Source organism: Meleagris gallopavo, chromosome 6 (genome assembly GCF_905368555.1).
Source record: "Meleagris gallopavo chromosome 6, MGAL_WU_HG_1.1, whole genome shotgun sequence".
NCBI classification, from domain to species: domain Eukaryota; kingdom Metazoa; phylum Chordata; class Aves; order Galliformes; family Phasianidae; genus Meleagris; species Meleagris gallopavo.
Window position 1 is genome coordinate 47,996,070 of NC_139409.1, and position 21,705 is coordinate 48,017,774.

Below are 21,705 nucleotides of genomic sequence, written 5' to 3' on the forward strand. Positions count from 1 at the left end.
CACACATACTGAGGAAAAATAAGGGCTCTGACAAGAAATTCCAGACAAGGTCAGACTTTCAACAGAAGACAAATAAGTTATGTAAATATGTTATCTGAGCACTTGCTCCATATGCCAAAAATGTTTAATATTCACAGATAATGAAATATGTTTGATTCAGAACAGTTTTGTTGATTCTGGAAATACATTTAAGAGGCACTGAAACAACAGGAAGGAATTTTTTTTTTTTATGATTATTATTTTTTTTAATTAACCCATTTTATACAACGCCTAAAAAGATTTTGACTGAAAATGGCAATGCTGGTAAGGAAGAACAGTACTTCAGCTAATCCATAACATAAACCCACATGGCCACAAGGAGCTACAAGATGTAAACAGCAAAGTGGGGATGTGAAAGCATTAAATAATGACAGAGGAGTATTACAGTGCAGCTCTGGTTCCTGCTTCTTCAGCAGTAACAATACCAGATGCATGTTTGGCCTAAATCTGCAGCAACTTGCAGATGTTCTTTTGACACACTCAACTGTGCACTTTAATTAAGTAAATGATTTCAATCAGCGTAATGTCGCAACATTTGCCATCACGAGACAGGCACTGGCATTGCAACCACTCCGCACATACTTAGCAGCAATGCACACAAGTGCTATTCTCAAGACCTAGTATACTACTTGCAGGGTTTAGTAATAAGATTTTTCTGATTAAAGTACATAATTTGCAAGACAGTGGCTTCTCCCTTGGCCAGAGATGAACACAGCTGGAAGAAAGACCGAGCACTCACGTGATTTATCTGCACTTTCCACACAGAAGGTTCGGGCATAAGAATGAACACCACCTTACATGGACACTAAAGGGACAGTTTACCTCTAATGTTCATGAGCTCCTTATGATATATGTCTTCAACAGCTTGAATTCCAGAATGCACTGACACGTACAATCCCTCTCCCTGTTGTGAACTGTGAACTGCTTAATCAACACATGAGGCATCAAATAAATCTCCAGGTACATCTCTTTTTTAAAAAGATCACTTGGAGTTCAGTGCTTTTACCAAGGTTTCAGCTAAATTTCTTTCTACACACTTTCTATTTTATGCAATGCATTAAACATCATTAAATGCATGTTTTTTCTTTACCTACTTATTGGACTTTCCTCAGTGGCTGTGTTAAGCTTAGGATAAAAATCTCTAAAGAGCAAGCAGATAAATACATTCCCTGCAGAGCCTGAAGAATTTGTTTGGACATTCCACCACAGCAGATGTTTGAATGCACTGGAAAGATACAGAGAGTCTTCAGAGACAGTGGACAGAAGGTAGAAGCTTCAGAGGACAATCTTGCAGATCTGTAGTAGTCTTGAAGATTAAAGATTAAGTATTTGAAGTTATGTCCTTTCTTTCCAGGACATCCTCACAGTTCTCCTTCCCCTAAAGAATGGTTTATTGATAGTTACCAGTACCTCACACAGGACTGGACTAATACTAATACTAATACTAATACACAATGCTTATTTACACTCAGATATATCAACAGTATGATAAACCCTTCTTTTATCATTCTCAGTTATGAGACCCTATACACACAAACGGCATTGTTTTCAAATCTTAAGTTTCCAGAATTGCCACTTAACCCAAAAATCCGGTATGTTATTTATAAAATTAAAAGGCTAGTTTATGATTCAGCATTTAAGAAAGACATGTATGTTAAAAGAATTAAAAAGCTCTTTCCTGAAATTTCTCCTCCTATGTTTTTTTGGCAGGAACATCTTTACAAACACTGGGAAACAGTGAAAGGATGCAAGTCTCATACTCCTTCAAAAATAAAATGAAATTAAGATTGTGTTGGCTCATTCCTTCTCACTCAGTAGTTCCTCCACAAGGGAATTCTCTGGCTGGGAAGCTTAAGGAAAACTTACTGCATTTTTTTCCCATACTTCAGCAAAACTCCCGATTGCTGTGGTATCTACCAAACCTCCTGCTTCCTTTATGAATCTCTTAACAGCTAGCATATTTAAGCAATTATTCCAAAAGACAAATTCTTTACCTTAAATTCAGCTGTATGAAAAGGCAAATCATTCATCTTTTTACATATATTCAGTCATGAAAATAGGAACTACAGGCACTTCACAAGCTAGCAACTCTTTAAATTGACTCAAAATACCAGACTCCCACATTACACTGACAGGTACTGAGTCTGGGGTGAGCACTGTGTTGCAAAATTTCAACGAGTAGGTAATTTGATAAATTCCATACTTGGCTTCAATAATGAGAAAGTCATAAGAAAATTGTTGTTGACAGTTGTTACCATGGTCTGATCTAATACATTGATCACAGTGCGTTCTTGTCCCTCCCTCGGACGGCTTTCATTTTTATAGTAATTCTCTTGAGAGATTTGTATTTTTAAATTCAATGTGCATTTTCCCTGAACTTTAACTAGCACCTGCAAAATTCACTGCTTATGTAAATACAACAGGACTATCACTGCTAAAAGATTTGGACAAAACGAATAGAAATTGTCATAAAATTTGTTCAAATCTGGTTTCATCTAAAATCCAAACTAGTAAGTCAGTCATGGAATGCTTTTCCTGCTACACTGTTTTACAATATCTAGAAGGCAATATTCAGCAAGGCATGAAAAGATTACTTTCAAACACTGCAAATGCAATGAACTCTAACCAAAGCATAGATTTTGTATAGCAGTCAGATGGTCCCAGAAAAGCTGTAAATGTAATGATTTTTTCCCATTTAGGACTTATATTAAGGTCCTAGCTCAGGAAATAATTTTATGGCTAGGCATCTTTTCCTGAATAACAATGATAGCTTAAATAAGAACGAAGTTCCTCTTTACTTAAGGCGCTTCAGTTTATCGTGCTGCTGTTAGGAAGGTGCTTAAGGGGGATCTTTCTGAGCTGCTCTGGGGTCTCACTTCCCATGGCTGCAGATGACTGTGCCATGTTGGACTGCAGCATACACTCTTGCCCTTCCTTGCAGCCATGCTGGTGCCAGTTTCTCCTGAGTGACAGAGCTCCCAAGGCTGATTCAATCGCTATTACAGAGATGCTCTGCATGGCAGGGAAAAAAAACCTTCAGCTACCTACACAAAATGTTTTGGAAAAGTCATTTAAAGAAGCTATCAAAGTGAAGAGGCAAGAAGGTCACCAAGTTTTGTACAATACACTCTGAAATTAGTAATTTCCTGCAGCAATCTAGTTATGCTTTTTAAATATGGTGCCAAAATATGTGCATGTGAGTGTCTGCAGGGGGGAATGACTAACAGAAAGGGATAAAATATTTTTTGCTGTAAGTCTGAAACCTTCCTACACAAATCTAGTATCAGTGGTAGCAACCACCAGCAGCATAACTGCAAGAACAACATCTTGCTACATCAAATACTATCAGCAAATATTTGTATCTTCGCATGCTGGGACTGCCTATAGATGTTTTCAGAGCCTGATACTTCAAAAGACAGAAATGAAACAATTTTAAACTGGCTGCCAAGAAAAAAGGGGTTTTCTACATAATGATACAAAGGTTTGTCTCCTTAGGTGGAGCATGCAGTGGTGAGCTTGACAATCCCATCAGATACTTCAAAAGCACTCACACACTGTTACCACTTCAGAGAGTTCTGACAGTCACCCTTTGCAAATGGTTTTAAACATCAGCAATGCAGTTGTGAAAGCATCTGATTCTTCTGATTCTTACCCTGGAGAATAGCAACATACAGATACTAAGCAAAAGTTATATTTGAAGTTTTAAAATTGCAAAGATCCTAAAGCTACAACCTAAACAAAACCACAAGCAGCCTGGGAACTTTCATTAAACAAGACAGCAAGTACTAACTCTTCTCTTTCAAATCTTCCTGCTCCTTATAGATATTACTGTGCAAGTGCCAGGAAGAAAAATGACATGAGTGCTACACAAAACCAAAAGATGTAACTAAAAGACTTCTGACTCTGAAACTGATTCCATTTTACTCTTTCTTTCAACATTCTCATGAAAAAGGGATGTTTATTTCAACAGTTACCCTTATTGAACACAACAGTCTGTGCTGTAATCCTGTGCTCAGGCAACTATTGATTTCAAAAACAACCTGGAAGATGCTTTCCAACTCCAATTCTATTAATTTCCAGTCTAGCTTTTCTTTACCATTCAAATCTTACTAATACCCAGATTTTAAAAATGCACAATTCAGGTCTTACCTGATGAGAAAGAAGGAATGGAGAAGGGTGAAATGAATATGTAAAGCATAATAGGACAACTGGATTACATTTCTTTGTCCTTCCAACAGAAAAAATTTCTTCCTTTGCTTTCTAAACAAGGAGTGATGGGAACACTGAACCAGGAACAAGGGACTTGAGATAACTGGAACTTCCAAGGTGAACAGAAGTAGGATTCACAAAACAAAAGTTTAACATGTTTCTCTCTCTGGAGATAATTAGCAAAGTCTTTTGGAAATTCAAGAATAATAGATAGATTTTATATTGCCAGTGGAGACAGGTAGGGGCTTCTACAAACTTGCTCCTTTGCCTATCTCTCTCCAGGAATTACAAGAGTAATAAAACATTCTAAGTATGCTATTATTAGCAATTAATACAACAGTAATTACTATACTTAGATATCAAAAGTTACATGCTGGGACTGTCTTTCTCATCAGAAAATGAGAACAATATGTCTTGCCTTCTAGCTCCTTGCTCAAAATTCCCTTTTATTTCAAGTCTTTGAAGAAAAAATAACCTTCAAGGTGTGCATCTCACTTTTAACAAGATTCTTACCCCACTAATGATAAAAACACTGTTTTTCATACCCATGGTGTTGATTTTCCTAAGCAGGATCTTAAAAATCAGTACTTGCTGGCCCACACGATGTTTAGAACACAGAATAACTCAGTTAGAAGAGTACTTCAGATATAAAGTCCAACTGCCTTACTACTTCAGGGCTAACCACAAAGCTCCTTGAACACTGAGTGGTATAGGGCACCAACCAACTCTCTAGGAAGCCTGCTCCATTGTCTGTCCACCCTTCTGGCACAGAAATGTTTCCCAATGCCCAGTCTTACCCTCCCATAGTACAGCTTTATGCTGTTCCCACCCTGCCATCAGTGCCCAGGAGCAGAGCCCAGCATCTCCTCCAGGTGATGCAGAGAGCAGTGAGGTCACCTTCAGCCTCCAGGCTGGGCAGCCCAAGTGTCTCAGTCTCTCCTCACATTGCATGTCTACCAGCTCCATCACCAACTTTCTTGCTTTCCTCTGGACCCTTTCAAGCACCTTAATACCCTTTTTATATAGCGGAGGACAGAACTGCACACAGTATTCAAAGTGAGACTGCACCAGTGTTAAATATTGTAAAGGAATGTTTGCAACACTAGCTAGCTCCTTCCAAAAACCCACAAGTGAACAGGGCACTTGTCCTGGTTTGTACCATGCAATTGTTTAATTCTGGTGATAACTAACTGACCAACCAGCAGCCCTTTACAGCTTGTTTCCTCCAGATGAGGAGTGAGGATCATCCATGTGCACTGCAGCTGGCTCCAGGTGCAAAAAGAAAAATGTGGTTTCCAGCTGTTAGTCTCTTGCTCCTCATAATGGTGTTTACCTTAGCTGGAAATTAAATAAACAGGAAGGCAACAATCTGATCCAGTTCTGTAAAGCCAACACTGGTGTAATCCCGGACTCCTTGCTAATTTATTATCAGCTTCAGGAAATACCCTGGCTAATTTGGCAGAAGCTCCCATTGTGAAAATCTTTCTGGATGCCCTGGAAAGCAGCTTCTTGGCTGGCAAGTGAAGCAGTGATTCCCTTGCCCTCCAAATTAGCTGGATACCCAAAGGAAATTACTAACCTTTCAGTTCGAAACCAAAACACAGACAAGTATAATGAGTCCTGTTTTCCTCTGTGAAAAACAGATAATCAATGGCCTGAAGAGTGCAGAATTTCTGTTAATGCTAACCCTCCTTAATTCTGAGTGAAGCTTTCTTTGCCATCACCTGGAGTATGACAATCTTACCAGCAAGCTGAGGGACCACTCTTTTAACCTGCCTTAAAACCTCTGCAAGAAAGCAAATAGAAAAATACACAGAAGGAAAGTTTTTCTTATTTGCTTCTAAAATATCCTTTACCACTGCAGGCTTTAAATATCTACTATGAAAAGTCAATGTCTGTGGTGAAATTCCCTAGTTAAAATCACTTGTAAAATTTCTAGTATTTCCATTCTGTTTAAACTTAAACTGGGAGGTTGTTCACTTGCTTATTCTGTAATTTTCTTTCAATTATCCATTCTCTTTTATGTCTGGCTTTCACTGTTGACTTTTTTGCGGTTTTGTGCTACATAAACTCCCAAGACCCCTCCAAAAGAATGTGAACATCTCCAAAGCAGAACTCTGAATGTCAAAACATCTTTGTGACCTGAATTTCTCTGGAAGAAAACCTTAAAACAGTTTCTGCAATAAAGCCAAAAAGCTTAGAGCAAAGGCAAAAGAGGAAGCATGAGGGCTGTCATTTCCTCCAGGAGCAGCGAGGTAATAACTCCTATTAACACCTCCCAGAAATGCAGACCATTCCAGTGGGCCATATGTGACTCTCTTCCTTTAATTATTTTTGTGACTGAATGAAATTCTAGGTCAGTCAACACACTGAGGAAGACTTAGCTCTTGTCTAAGTTTGTGGATATTTGTGTATATTTGTGTTTATTTGAAACACAAACTCCAGTGTTTTTGCTATGGTAAAGGTTTTTACTTTTTCACCTATAAATTTCCCTGCTGTACTGTACACCAGAGAAGTGCCAAAAATACTGTGAGCTTTCAAAAAAAGAGCTTAAGCTCTTAAGCTTAAGTTATAGATAAACAACAATTCCTGATCCTCTGTATTATCAGCTATTCTGAAAGGTCCAGCAACACTGACACCTAGGACTGCTGGAAAAAGGTGTAATCACAGAGAGAACACAATCACCTCTACTACTCTAGTAGAACTCTAGTTCCTACAATGTTCAAAACAAGCAAATGCTTGAAATCTTGAATTAATATACTTACACAAACACTTCTGAATGTCATCTTTCCTTGCCTTTTCATAGATCATTCCAACCTGCAGCTTTTAGGTTATTTAAGTATATTTGGTCTAAGAAAAGATGAAAAACTGCATGATTTTGGCTCCCTTTTCAGTCAATAAAAACTCAGTGTGGGAGAAGTACGAGGAAAGAGAGCAAAATGGTTTTTCTGTTATCATACCACAACTTGGGAGACATGGGTTCAGGGCCTATCACATACAGGACAAATTACACAGATTTACTGTGTAACCTACAGCAAAACATTTGGTGTTTCAATTATTTACCTGCAAAGTAGGGATAACCACTATCCCAGACATGATTTGCTTGGATAATACTTATTAGCAAGTCAGAGGTGCTCAAGAAATCAACTGTATGCTGGGTTGCATCAAGAGAAAAACGGCCAGCAGGTCAAGGAAGGTGATTCTGCCCCTCTATTCTGCTCTCGTGAGACCACACCTGGAGTACTGTGTACAGTTCTGGAGCCCCCAACACTAGATGATCAGAGAGCTGAAGCACCTCCTCTTTGAGGACAGGCTAAGAGAGCCAGGGCTTTTCAGCCTGGAGAAGAGAAGGCTCTGAGGAGCAGCCTCCCAGTACCTGAAGATGGCCCACAGGAAAGCTGAGGAGGGACTTTTTATAAGGTCATGTAGCTACATGACAAAGGGAAATGGTATTAGACTGGAAGAGGGTAGATTTAGATGAGCTACTTAGAAGAACTGTGAGAATGGTGAGACACTGGAACAGGCTGCCTAGTGATGCTGTGGATGTCCCCTCCCTGGAAGCACTCAAGGCCAGGCTGGATGGAGCTGTGAGCAACCTGGTCTAGAGGGAGGTGTCCCTGCCTATAGCAGGGGGTTGGAATTTGATGATCTTAAAGGTCCCTTCCAACCCAAACCATTCTATGATTCTATGACAATTCTGTGATATACTCCAAAGCAATGGCTGAACTAATGCAGGGTGTACCAGCATATCATGCAAAAACATAAAGCCATACTCATCTACTACAACACTTCAGCCTGCAATACAAATGTGTTTCTCGACAGCAGTTTGAAATTTCTACAAAAACAGGTTACAAAATACATGTCAAATAATGCTGGTATGAATTCAACCTGTTGTTGGGGAAAAAGGGATGTAAACCCCACAGGCATATTAGCACAGTACCCAGTGCCACATTGATCTCCTTTAGGCAAGCCATCTCAAGTAAAAACAGCAACAAGAAACAGAAAACCTTTTTACAAGTGTAGTGCAAGAGTTGAGGCTTTCGTCTTCTTTTTTAACAGCCATTCAAAACCATATAGACCGCATAACCTTGTCAGTGCAAATTCGAGTTTTAAGTAGAAATGATGACAAATTATGTCTGGAAATTAGCCCTTATACACCATGTGGGTGGCATGCACAGCAGCTAATTTAAGTATGCAAAACAGGTGTCTTGTCTAAGACAATTTCTGCAGATTTCTGGAAGAGTCAGCATCAAGAAACAAGCAGTGCCACTTCAAAGAGGACACCAGCAGAGAAAATCTGTTAAGATGACTCCCACATTTCTGGTGGAGCTGTGAACACACATATTCACACAGCACAGAGAGATGGGAACAGTCAAGGACATGAGTCAGGATCCTCTGTCCTGCAGTGTGTCCAAGAGAAGGTGGTTATCCACATATAGGGATGGGCTAAACAAAACAATGTGATGTGATGGAAAGCAAGATGGGGAATTATTGCAGTCTAGTTAGAGAAGCGCCACCTGAGTACACGGCTACTGCCTTGCAAAAGTTATGCTGTTGAAATCATGGAATATTTGCAATAAATGGCGACAAACTGGGGAGTGATTGCTATTTTCTTTTGTTAACATTGCTTGGGAAAACAGAAGGGGACCACACAGGGAAGGGAATGGCCTGGGTTGAAAAGGAGCACAATGCTCATCCAGTTCCAACCCCCTGCTATGTGCAGGGTCACCAACCACCAGCCCAGGCTGCCCAGAGCCACATCCAGCCTGGCCTTGAATGCCTCCAGGGATGGGGCATCCACAACCTCCTTGGACAACCTGTTCCAGTGCCTCACCACCTCTGGCTGAAAAACTTCCTCCTAATATCCAACCTAAACCTCCCCTGTCTCAGCTTAAAACCATTCCCCCTTGTCCTGTCAGTATCCACCCTCGTGGATATATATAACCTCAACCATACCCTTCAATAGCACAAATCTTGGAAACCTCTTGAGTGATGTCTTTTTGGATCCTCATTGGCAATGATTCAGTGACACAGTTACCTGTGTATGAGGGATGGTAATATTTTTCAGCTAAAGGCCTAGAAAAGAGCCTAACCACAAAGCAAGTAGAATACTTCTATTCAAGAAAACCACAAACTGATGGAATGAGATGTTTTTTTCTCATAAAAACAGACTACTCTGATTTACCTCAGTAGTGAGGCTTCCCAGTATTGGCCACCACAGTATAAATGATGGTATTTCAGTGGTTTAACAAAAGCTTTGAAAATAATAAAAATATATTAAAGATGAAATCTAAGAATGTGTCTTATTTACCACAAATTACTTTGGTTTTCTTTGTAGCTGATATAAAATCAGCCTTTGAAAAATCTTATGTTGAAAGAATAAATTTCACTGATATTTACATTTGTTTGAAGGTCAGAAAGGATAACTTATAGCACGCAATACAGAAAAATATAAGCAAGTCACTCCAAAAGTAATGCCTCCTATTTATTTCCATGAAAACTGCAACAAAGAGCACAAGAAAATCACTTGATAGAGCAAATTCTCAGCTACAAAACACTACTTTTCAACACTATCACCACCATTATCTGTTGCATATTCACCAGCAGTCAGTAAGAACCTGCATGTTGCGTTCAGCAAAATCTGCAGACATTTCACTACCTCTCTGAGCAATTGAATACATGGTAATGTACTCACCATCATCTGCTGAACGTGAAATATTTCAGCTCCAGTAGCAGAGAGGCGGTTTGGAAATGAAACGTCAAGAAAAGCGCCAGGAAGAGTGCTTGGTCCAGCATTATAAACCTGTAAGAAAAATAGGCAGATAGATGTATTAAAAAGCCCTGAAGAAATATAACTGCTCATAAGTAGGAAATATTTGTATAACCAGAGCTGGGAGCGTAGGTACATTTGAAAAAAATTCTAATAGTGTGCCAGCTTTATAATCTTTTCAGATAACACCTTCTCCTTTCAGTATCAGGATGAAGTCAAAGGATTACTTTGCCTAAAAGTCTTTAACGATAGCCCACACAAGTGAGATGCAGATTTGGAGGATAATTACCAGTCATCAATACAAATAGCATATGATTTCTATCTTTTACACAGAGACACTACTAGTACTCTTAAGTGTTTTGCTAACACCACCCAGAAGACTGTAAAAAATATTGCTATTTCTACCAACATCCTAATTTCCATCAGGTAACCTCTGCAATATATTCTGCGTGTGTTTTTCTTACAGGGAAGAGTAATGATGATTGTGACTACTGAACTGTAGGCATGATGAACTGAGCTGCCAAGAAATGCATGTGAACAACTTCCAACCAAGATCTGGGGTTTCCAATTAAATGAAACTCTTAGTGGAAAAACGTTGGCTTTCTATCAAATCCCCCACAACTTCTCAACCAAAACTCAAAGAATTTTCAGTACACCGCTGAAATATATCCAGTGAAAATTGCTAAATTTGTGGCTTTTTGCTGAAGAGAAAAAAAATCCATGGACAAATGTCTATTAAAGTAAGTTTTCATGACTATCTGTATTTTTTTTGATCAGGGAAAAATATCTCCTCGTTGTTTCTAGCAACACATGTATAAATGCAAACAATAAAAATATTAAGCTAATAGAATATTTATCTGCTCTGAGACAGTACCGTGACAAGATGAAGTAACTGGTCTTTTAACTGTGTAAAGTACCAATATTAAAAACAACAGATATTCATTCTTCAAACACTTTATATTTGAAGAAATGCCTGACTGATAAAGAGAATCAGTTCACAATGTCAAATCCTCACAAAAGCCCCGAGGCTCCAAGCAGGGGGGAAATCCCACTACAACAGGCATGGCAACAACTGCATGAAATACAAATATAATGTTTCATGTAAGACATTTTAGAAAATGCTGGTTACATCACTGAGATCAGATATAAGAGTTAATGCAGAAAAGGCATTTTCATTGCACATCCTGTTACCCCAAAAAATTGATGTATAGATCTCTTTCCTTATTAATATCCTACATGGTAAAGATTTTCATATGTATAAAAAACTCTACAAAGCTCTGTAATTTTGTAAGTCATTTCTTCTTTCGGTTAAGAAACTATTACTTTTCTCCATCTGGAGAAGATTAATAAATGGCAGGCAAATCATTAAATACAAGCAAACAGTGATACAAACCATGCTCTGCCCATTATGAAACTCTACCCTTTCTCTCTGACAAACAGATATGAGGTTTACCATGTTATTGGTGAGCAGATCTGTGACTTGTTACTGTGTTGTTTTCCACTCTCATATGGGGAGCAACCTTATTAATATTGCAACTCACAAGTGTGTGTATGAAAGGCAAGAGAGTAGGAGAGGATAAATGGTGGCTCTGCCAATATATAGACTCTCTCTTCTTTACCTACTATCACTTCATTTTATTGAAAATAATCATCTAGTTAAAGCATCAGTACATCTGTTCTTTATCTGTTTCTAACCAGTATCTGGCTGGGGAGAAGAGAAGACCTATAAAACCCCAAGAATGGAATCAGTATCATAAGAATTAATAGCCTAGTTCACAAAAGCTTTAATGTCCTGAAATTCTGCTTTCAGTCCTTTTCAGTAAATAGCTAAGGGCACTGCATGACAGTGGGGGTTTAATTGCTCTGGCCCACAGTCTGTCCACAGAGGCTGACATGTGTTATTCATTATGAGCTGAGTGGCATTCATGCCTAGGAGAACAGAAAGGGGAAAAAAGGTGAAAGACTATTTTTCACAATCAACGATTCACCCACCTCTGCCGGATTTATCATTCCCTAGTTCCATCTAGCGGTCAAAAATGATTTGAAGTGCTTGTAATAGAGACAGTCATGGCCATGAGACAAGTTTATTTTGGTCCCATCACAAGAGCTTGTTGCAATAACTGTTCCATATACTTTACAAGATCAGGATCCCAACTGACATGTGATTTTAAATTTATAGATAACGTTTGAATAACACTGATATGCTATGAGTCATGCAATGAAACCTTCTCACACCACGTTTTTGGTTTTACATTCTCTTTCCTGCACTAGACTCTCATCAGTAACGTTATAAATATTTTTGTACTAGAGGTATTTGGCCTAGTCAGAATCCATTGCACAGGTACAACATGCTTGTTCTCATGGATGAAGACTGCCCACACCTCTGCTCAATGACCATGACACTGAAAAGAATTACTTCTCCCATTTGATCCTGAGACTGCATTCAAGATGTGGCACTTGAATAACTTTGTACTTGGCACACGATGAAAAGTAAAACAGAAACAAACAGTAGCAGTATGAAACCATGAAAGTGAGACGTCCTGTTTGTAATTATTGTAACAGTGTATTCAGACAAGGAAATACACCATCCCTGTACAAATGAATCCCTGTAAATACGGCATCCAATCAAGAATGCACTGCACAGCATACTGTGTTATGGAAGCAAGCACCAAAGCCCTTAGTGCACCGAGAATAAAAGATACAAAGCTAGAATGTACTGTCAAGCAAGAATTTCAGTTTTACCTGCAGTGTGAAGTTAAGAGACTGGAAACGGCATTCATGGCTTTCCAGCTGAACGAAATTGGATGCTTCCACAGAGTCACCATAGAAAAAGGAAGTAGGGAAGACTTCCCTGAAAGATCAAGACACGGATTTAGTAAGTTTTCATTGCCACCAAAATTAAATATATTTGTGGTTTGCTAAATCTCACTGCTTGCTTTCTGGCCATGGGAAGTTCTATGGAACCATGTTACACTAATGCAGTATTTTTCATTTGATTTCCTCTTGACAACAGTAGGTTACACAACCAGCATCTCAAGTGATCTGGCTTAACATCCTATCGTAGAAGGAAGCAGACTTACTTTGATTACTTTTTCTCTTTTCCTATCACAAAAACCTTCTCCTGGCCTATGGCCCTTCCCGTGGATGATATGTGGAAGTCCTTTAGCACGTGTAACACATGAAATCCCTGCACTACTGAGTTCATCTGAAGTACTAACAAACAGGATTATTTTCAGTTACTTACTCACTAAAATAACACTTCAATTTGATCTACCACTTACAGAGCATTTCATGAATAAACACCTCATTAGTTATCACTGGGTTTATGATTTGCAGATGGTTAAAGGGAAGAAAAGAGGGGGATATGACTTGCTTTAAGCTACAGTCACAGAGGCCAAGTTCCCTCAGCTACTCTTAGCATCTTATTACAAGGTAAAATGCAGTAAGGTTCTATCAGAAAAGACTCTGAAGCATGATAGTACCTAGAAATCCAAGACAGGAGGACTAGGAGTGCTTTAAGCATTCTTTGTGCTTCCTAATGTCAGAGTGCACCACTGGCTGGAAATGGTCCTGATGTAATTTTATATAGACTGCAGTAAGAATTTGTCTAAAACTCCATTTTCTTCCCAGGCTGTTCTTTTGATCAGAGGTTTCTGAGGCAGGATTTTAAGCCTGTTTAGGTACATTTCCTTTTTTTTCTGGTCTCTTGACCTGCCTCCTATGGCAGGGATCAGTAGGGCAAACAGCAGGAGACAAACTTTACTCCTCCCATCCACAGTGCTGTGCCAGTAGGCTCCTTCCAAGCATGTTACAAGCCCTCTGGGATATTTATCACAGGAATTTGCTCTCACAGACCCACATAAGGATAACTAATTAAATTAGGTTTTAAAGACATACTGTCTGAAGAAGAGTATTCCTAGTATTATTTGGTATTGCTTGGCAATGGTGCACCTGCCAATAAATCAAACTTTTCTCCGGTAGTTGGACATTTCTGTGAGCTGGAGTCAACTAAGCTTTGTCTGTGTAAGAGGAAGAAATCATCCAAATAGTCAGGTGGGGCTGAAAACTTCAGGAGCATAATGCATTAAAAAAAAATATATATATATATATATAGTGAAGAAAAAGAAGCCTAATTTGTACCAGGCTTTTGGTTTGTAGTATTCTGTAGGTGGTGAACAGAGATCTAAAGGCACGTTATTTCTTTTGTGTCTGTAAAGCTGTATAAAATCTGTGTAAAAGCAGTGCCAACTAAGGGATCCAGAGTTACATTTCTACAGTCTGTAACTCTGAAAATGCTCAGAAACTTTCAGAATATGCTGCTTCTCAATATAGAGAAGAACTTTATCCTTGCTAGCCATCTTGTGAGGTCTGGTAGTCTTCATGGTGGCTAAACAGACCTTTGCCTCTTGCGGACAATACTGATGAGTTTTTACTTCCCAAGTTTAGAAATGAATGTCAACTTCTGCAGCCCACACTGATGCTACTTCAGCCCCCGTGACCAGGTCACTCAACTCCAACTTGAGCACTATGTTAGGGGTCAGTTTATTTGGACTAATCCTAAATGTTTCACTCAAGACGTAAAACTGTGATTTTTAAGAGGAAGAGGAGAGCTCTGAGTACAAAGGAAGGAACCTGCACATGTCCAGTCCCTGGGAGAGGACGGTGGCTATGTATTGTGTAAGCGTATCAGTCAAAGGGTGAGTGATGTTCCACAGTTAGTATTTGGATGCTCTGCAGACTAAGAAGCAGAGGTAGTGGGAAAGGAGATAGAAGCAGAAGCAAATTCTGATTGTGAAATTAAACAGAAAGGCAAACAACTAGACTCTACCAAGATCCTTAAAATCCCATAACATTTGACCCTAACCTTTGGCCTGCTGATTCTCAATCATATCTTTAAAGGCATGCCTTACAGAACAAGATAGGATTCACTTTTCCTATTTTTATTTTATTTAAAGTTCCATCGTATCCACAGAATCACGTGAATTCAAATATGATCACTAAAATATCTACAATAAATTTGATTTAAATAAATTAGTATTGTTAGAAAGGAGTGAGAAAGAGTTACAGTGCTGGAATGTAAAGAATGACAAATAAAATTCCCAGATAGGGAATGAGGTTGTCCTTATTTCCAGAGTCTGGGAAACAAGAAAAGAAATCAACATTCCACTACTTGTAAACAAAGAGAAAAATTCCGTTTTTCACTCCAAGAGGCTTACATGTTATTGTTAGGATTATTAGCATTTTTTTTGTTTTCATTTGATGACTGGTACTTACCCATTGATAGATGAGTCCACTTCATGCATCAGGGGCACTGATAGGGTCAGAGTATTATCATGCAGAGACTCCACGCGCTCTACGTTTCCACTGTGCCAGAAAGAAAACATGAACATACTGTAAATCCCCAGCCTTTGTAATATCTCACAGTTACACAGCTACTGTCCCTATGTTTTGTACTCTGAACTTCTCTTTTTGAGCGATGTCACCACTCCTTAGGAAGCCTCTCAGAGGGTAGGAGTTACATCTCTTCACCCCACTTTGGAGGGGGCACATGTACACAGTACATACTTTGTGGTTACCCCTCTGTGGATGGGACATGAACAAGCACCAGCTGAAAAACCATATTTGAAAAAAGCAGTCAATCCAAAGGGAAGTGCTGTCATCATTCACAAGGACATTTAGGTATAAATGCAAGGACTCATTTTTCCCAGCCTGACTGTACATCAGTTTGGGAGGATCACAAAATGAAAGTACTACTTTCTATCTTTAAAGTCAGCTGCCACCACTGGTCAAAAGCAGAAGGAAAGAAAAGTAAGTAATCATCTCTTACTTCAGTCATTTTATTTCAGTATGAAGATTTATCTATTAAATCCAGGAAGGGCTCCTGAAATGCAAGCACAACACGCAAACTTGTAAATATTCTAATTCTGGAGGTGAGCCTGCTTGGTGAGTAGCAGCTCAGAAGATATGTTGCATATACTTCCAGACTCTTTAGTAGTGACTAATTGCTTTCTGCCTTGCTGTTTGCTGGATTTACTCACAAATCAAACTGGGAAAAGATATGCTCCCATTTACTTTAGGACAATGTCACTGAGGGAAAAGAAGCAAGCTGTAACACTTCAAATGATACACCATTTATATGATCAGTTGCTTAATTTGGTCCCAGGAGAAAAGAAAAAAAAAAGATTTAACAAAAATTGGATGGACTCAGTAGGAGTCTGAAATAGAGGCATTTTTCATCTCAGATATTGAGATACTCTGGTGGCAAGTAGAACAAGCATGTGGAATTCCATACAGATTTCAAATGTATGCAGTTAACGCATTTCAAAGTTCCTGTAGAAAAGGAGAACATCACACACTGAGTCTAATTCTAGCAAAATACTTCACTCCAGGAAGCAATGGAAGAGTTTTCTTGGTGCTTAGTTTCTCCTTTGCTGTCTCACTACTGAACCAGCCTCTCTTGCTATAGGTGCTTATATGGAATTTGCAGCTAGAAGGGACAAGCAAAATGGCTGCCTGCAGGGCAATACTTACATTCCCACAACAGCATAGTACAGCTAACAGCTTCTCTATCCCCACACAATTCTGGAGGACTAGCTCCAGTTTTGTGTGGGAATAAAGTCCATATTCATTGCTGTCTATCCACAGCACATAATTTTCCTGTCCACTTCCTTATCACTGACTTCAACCAATGGCTCCCTGTTGCAGACCAGCAACTCTTGTGGTAGAAGATATTACTATTATTTGACAGTGAGGGAACTGAGTAATTTGCCCAAAGATAGAGAGGAAACAAGGGTAGTTCTGCACTGGGAAGTGCACTGTTGCCTTTGGAGGTTCAGCTGAATCCTTCACAAAACAACTGTCCTCCAGTCCACCCTGCTGAAATGAAAGACATTCTCTTAAGCTCTCAGAGCATTTGCACTATGTGCACAAGCTGCTATCTATAACTTCACCCCATCTAAAGGCACCAGCCAACCCTCCTCACTGGTGAGGCATAGTAATCTCACGGAGTGAGGTGACTGAGGAGAGCCCTGTGCTATCCAAGGCATGGAAATGAGGGGTACAAGCTGGAAAATGCTGGCTGGGCAAATTTAAAGCAGCCGTGACCTATCTTTGCAATGGCTGGCATTCACCCAGCAGATCCTGATACATCTCCCTGCCCCAGAAATATTATGGGGTCATCTAAACACACGATCAGCTACTTTTCACAGAGTAAAACTTGCATAATGTGCAAGCCATGGCCTTGCCCACTTGATGTGAGCTCTCACTGTCAGCGTTTCATAGCAGCCCCACGTGCTGCAGGATCTTGTTCCCCACCTACAGCTGTTATAGGAGCAGTCACTCAGCAACTGCAGGATCTTGTCTCTCATTCCCAGTAAGCCTGTGAGGCATCAGAATGGGGAGGCGAGCTGTTGAAATGCCATTTTCGATGTTGTAAAGTATGAAGATTGCCTGTGGAAGTGGCAACAACCAGTCCCCTACTCAGCATGCCAGAGCAGCAATTTATGACCTAGGTTAATGAAGCTGTGCTACAGTCTCCAAATAAACACCCAGACATTGCCTTGCCTTAAACGCCCACGGAGACTACTTCTTTTGTAGCAAATCATCCTGGGTGCCACACCTTTCATTTCACTCCAGATAAAGTGATTGTGCTTACATTATAAGGCCACTGGCTAGCATTTGGCACTATCCTACTGCAGTGCCCGATGCAAATGCCCTTTGGGCAGTGTCCCATTCAACTGCTCCACGCATCTGTCAAACCTTACTGAAGATCCAGAGTGGGGAAAAAATAGACATGTAACTTTGGAAACTGTCAGTAAGATCTCTGAGCATCTGATGAAAGCATTTTTCTTTTCTGGTTTGCATCCAAGCATACTTATTTCATTTAAATGCTGGAACAAATGGGTCTGTCTGGTGCTGATCGTCAAGTACAGCTGAGCTGAGCTTGATACACAGCCCAAAGGGATGAGCAGAGAAACACAAGGGCCTTCCAACTGAAAGAACACAAAATGCTCCTTCAGAATCACAACTGCCTGGCAAACAGAGCCTACACACAATTCCACCTCACTTCTCAGGAAGGTAAGCCACGTGTTTCCTCTGTGTTATCAAAGAAGAAGCATTTAGCTTCAGTCATTCAACCTCATTTACTACACATGCATGAGCTGATGACTGCTACCACACAATTGCTAAGGATATGCAGTGCACACATCATGCAACAAAGAAGATCCAAGTTATCAAGACACGGAAAAGTTCTCTTACCTTTGGGCAGTGACAAGGAAGGTCAGTGTTTCCTCTTGTCCAGACAAGTGGCTTGTGTCAAAGATTACACTGAACTCATACTGCACAAAGAAAAAGTGGCATTTAGAGACTGTTTCAAAACACACTTATTCTGAAGCTTCACCTACATTCTACTGGTCTAGCAAAAAACAAGTAGCATATTTTGATATTCTTAATAAAGCCCCCTCTACTGCAGAGTAGCAAAGGTTTAACTTTGCAATTCCTAGGTTGTTCAAATACTACAGAATCTGATTTTTTGTTGTGAGAAGGCCTTTATTAGAATTGCCACTCAAAGATGTTTTGGGAGCAAATTATCTGCCAGTGGAAGAGCTTTTAGCATAAGGAGATCATTACTGAAATTACCTCAGCACCACTGCATGCACTCATTGCTGCCCAATAAATCTCCCATGAATCTTTCATGCACAGACATGCACACACACTGGGAACAACCAGCAGTAGCTAAAGCACCATCCAGGCCACTAACCAATAATCAGGTGTTAATTTTGAATTGAGAATCTACTGGGTTGATCACTGTAGCACTACATTAAATATTCCACACAGCAACATTTCTATTTAACTCCAAAGCCCAGGTGAAATGGTTTCCAAATTCATGCTAATTTCAATGGCTTGAAGGAGAGGAGAGGAGAGGAGAGGAGAGGAGAGGAGAGGAGAGGAGAGGAGAGGAGAGGAGAGGAGAGGAGAGGAGAGGAGAGGAGAGGAGAGGAGAGGAGAGGAGAGGAGAGGAGAGGAGAGGAGAGGAGAGGAGAGGAGAGGAGAGGAGAGGAGCGGAGCTACGGAACTACGTAATTCTGAAGCGAAACACTGAAATTCTTAAATTCCAGGTGATATTTTGCTATTGCAATTTTTTCCATTTGCTACTGCATTTTTTCCATTATGCTTTATATCTTTTTAAATGTTTCAAAAGAACATATTGCAAGCAATAAATAATATATTAAAAAAGAAAACAACAAAAACACGAGCTCAAGTGTTGTGGCAATTCAAACAGAAAGGATAAATTTTTAACATTTAAATTTTCTAAAAAAATTCAGATACATTTTGTTCAGATCATCCTGAAATTATGCCTCTTCTCAATTCCTGGGTTGATTACTGTATATGATTACTGTACAGTTTTGATTAGTGACAGAAAGAACCTGGCTGGATTTCTAAGTATAATTAGAGAGTTCATCTACTACTATCCAAACAAAACCTTCTTTGACAGCTATCAGAAAACCATAATATGAAAAAGTTATTACAAGATTTTCATTGTCATTCATACAAAAGCAGTCACAATTTAAATTGAGAGTAGGCAAAAATAAAAATATAGTAAGGCAACACAAACAAGACAGGGTCTTTTTCTAATATTCCACTAAAATTTTGGTTGCTACGACTCTTGCAACAATTTTTCAAGACTATTTAATTGCAATGCACAAGTTATTGTTATTGGCTGTATCTGGCAAGTATATTTGCCCTCCTACAACCATGCAAGGCCTGGATATCTGTGTTAGAAAGCTACATAAGGTATCAGCCACAGGCATTTAACAGAGCAGTAATTCTTCCCGACACTCTTTAGAGAAAAAGAGGGGAACAAACCACCACTGCAAATGAAAATATCATGACATTACCCTAGATTTTGATCTCATGAAAGGAAATTCCACACTGCACTTGAGAAAGTCTGACTCCAGCAACTCACAGGAAATTCCCAGCTCCTCCTGTAAGAAAATAAAAAGACCACAAAACGATGGAGAAAGACTACCAAGAAATGTCATTGAGATAAAATATCTTAGAAAATAAAACATTTCCCATCATAATGCTGTTACTCATTGTCTGATCTCTTAGTCTCATGAGATGAACTACAATGATACAGATACCAGCTCTTCTTTAATGACACAATGGTGGTGTAGAGGAAATTAGGGGATGATTCTCTCCTCATGCTAAACCAGGATGGACTATGAGCATTGTCAGTAATACAAATCGAAAAGTTCAGAGCACTAACATAAAAACCAGTCCATTAAAACAACAGAAATGAATCTACTGAATAGAAAGGGTTCCATTGCTCCATAAAATAGGAGTCTGGCTCCAGGTTAAGATGTTCTCATCTCCAGATCATCAGAAGACAGTTGCATGCCCTGTGGAAAAGTTCGTAACATAAAATTTTCAGAGTGAGATTCAGCTCCCCAATCTGGATGCACACTTTTAGGTGACTGCCCAGGAGAGTTTGCTAAATGATCCAGGTGCTCCCATCGTAGCAGATATAGAAAACTGCTAAGCAGAGCAAATGTAGGTGTTTATTCCAAAGTGAGCCAAAGAAGAGACGAGGTTTTGCTACTGAATAGATCAACACTGGTATTGAAGTATGCAACTATAATAGGAATGCCTGAATGAGAGATATGAAATCTGAACATTAACCCAACTATGTACATCTATCTGGAAATCTCTTAGATACAGGATATATCATTTATTCAACCTATTTTAGGAATCTACAATAGTTTGTGAAAGCCAGGCTCAGTCTCCCATTGGCACGTTTCCCAAATCACTCATGAGTTTTGCTTTAAATATGTACTTCAATTTAAGCAGTTGCATGAGTACCATTCTTGAATGGAACAAGCACATGTTGAAGTGGCTTCCTGAAACATGGACACAGAGTATAAGCATCTCCAGGAAACGACTCTCTTGGTTTCATGTTGTGATCTGAGCACTGCATTAGTGGTCTACAGACATTACCCTGTCTGATTGTCAGACCATTACCCATTAATCTGACTGCATCCAGATTCTTCACCTTTCAGTTTCCTTTTGTTTCCTGAAGATCCCCTTTATCTTCAAAACATGGTTCAATATATCAATATCGAATATATTGAATATCAATCAATAGCACATGCATATAGATGATTATATCCCTAACGTCATTTTTCTCCCCTGATTTAGTATTTGACTGGTTTCGTGTGTAAAGAAAATAATCTAAGGAGAAAATGCATGCATACGTTGAGACGGCATGAAATCACTTCAGTAGTACTCAACTGCCAGAGCAGTGGGCTCCGTGTTCATTTTCTCTACGGATTTATTTCCTTGTAGTCCTCTGTATGATTCTATTTCCAACATTATAAAAATATAAAAGCAAATCAGCTATCTAGATTCAGTTGTACAAAGCTGTCATCTTCCTATTCTAGGTCAGATCTTCTCCACCTCCTCCATTTAACAAAAAAGAGCAGAGAAAGTGCTTTATAGGTGAAGCATCTCCTACACTTGCCTTTTCCACTCAGCAACCTGGGAACTCTTCTAGTTTTATGTGGATGATCCATTGAATACACACTCTGAGCAGCTGCATAACCAAATGAAAAATTTCACAGTTGTTTTCTCTGGGAACATTCTTGGTTCTGTGTTGTTCCAACATCCCTTGCTGTCTAACTGTAGCAACC

General features: G+C 39.4%; 1 protein-coding gene across 1 annotated transcript in view; it reads right to left on the reverse strand.

Moving 5' to 3' along the window:
• ITGA9 (integrin subunit alpha 9) overlaps window positions 1–21,705 on the reverse strand; it is a 218,275-nt gene that overhangs the window by 39,716 nt on the left and 156,854 nt on the right. The window contains exons 19-23 of the mRNA XM_085226640.1: window positions 19,915–20,001; window positions 18,275–18,354; window positions 15,293–15,382; window positions 12,761–12,869; window positions 9,944–10,051 (exon numbers count right to left, since the gene is read on the reverse strand). Of these exons, the coding sequence (XP_085082766.1) occupies window positions 9,944–10,051; window positions 12,761–12,869; window positions 15,293–15,382; window positions 18,275–18,354; window positions 19,915–20,001 (474 nt within the window). The remainder of the gene's footprint in view (window positions 1–9,943; window positions 10,052–12,760; window positions 12,870–15,292; window positions 15,383–18,274; window positions 18,355–19,914; window positions 20,002–21,705) is intronic.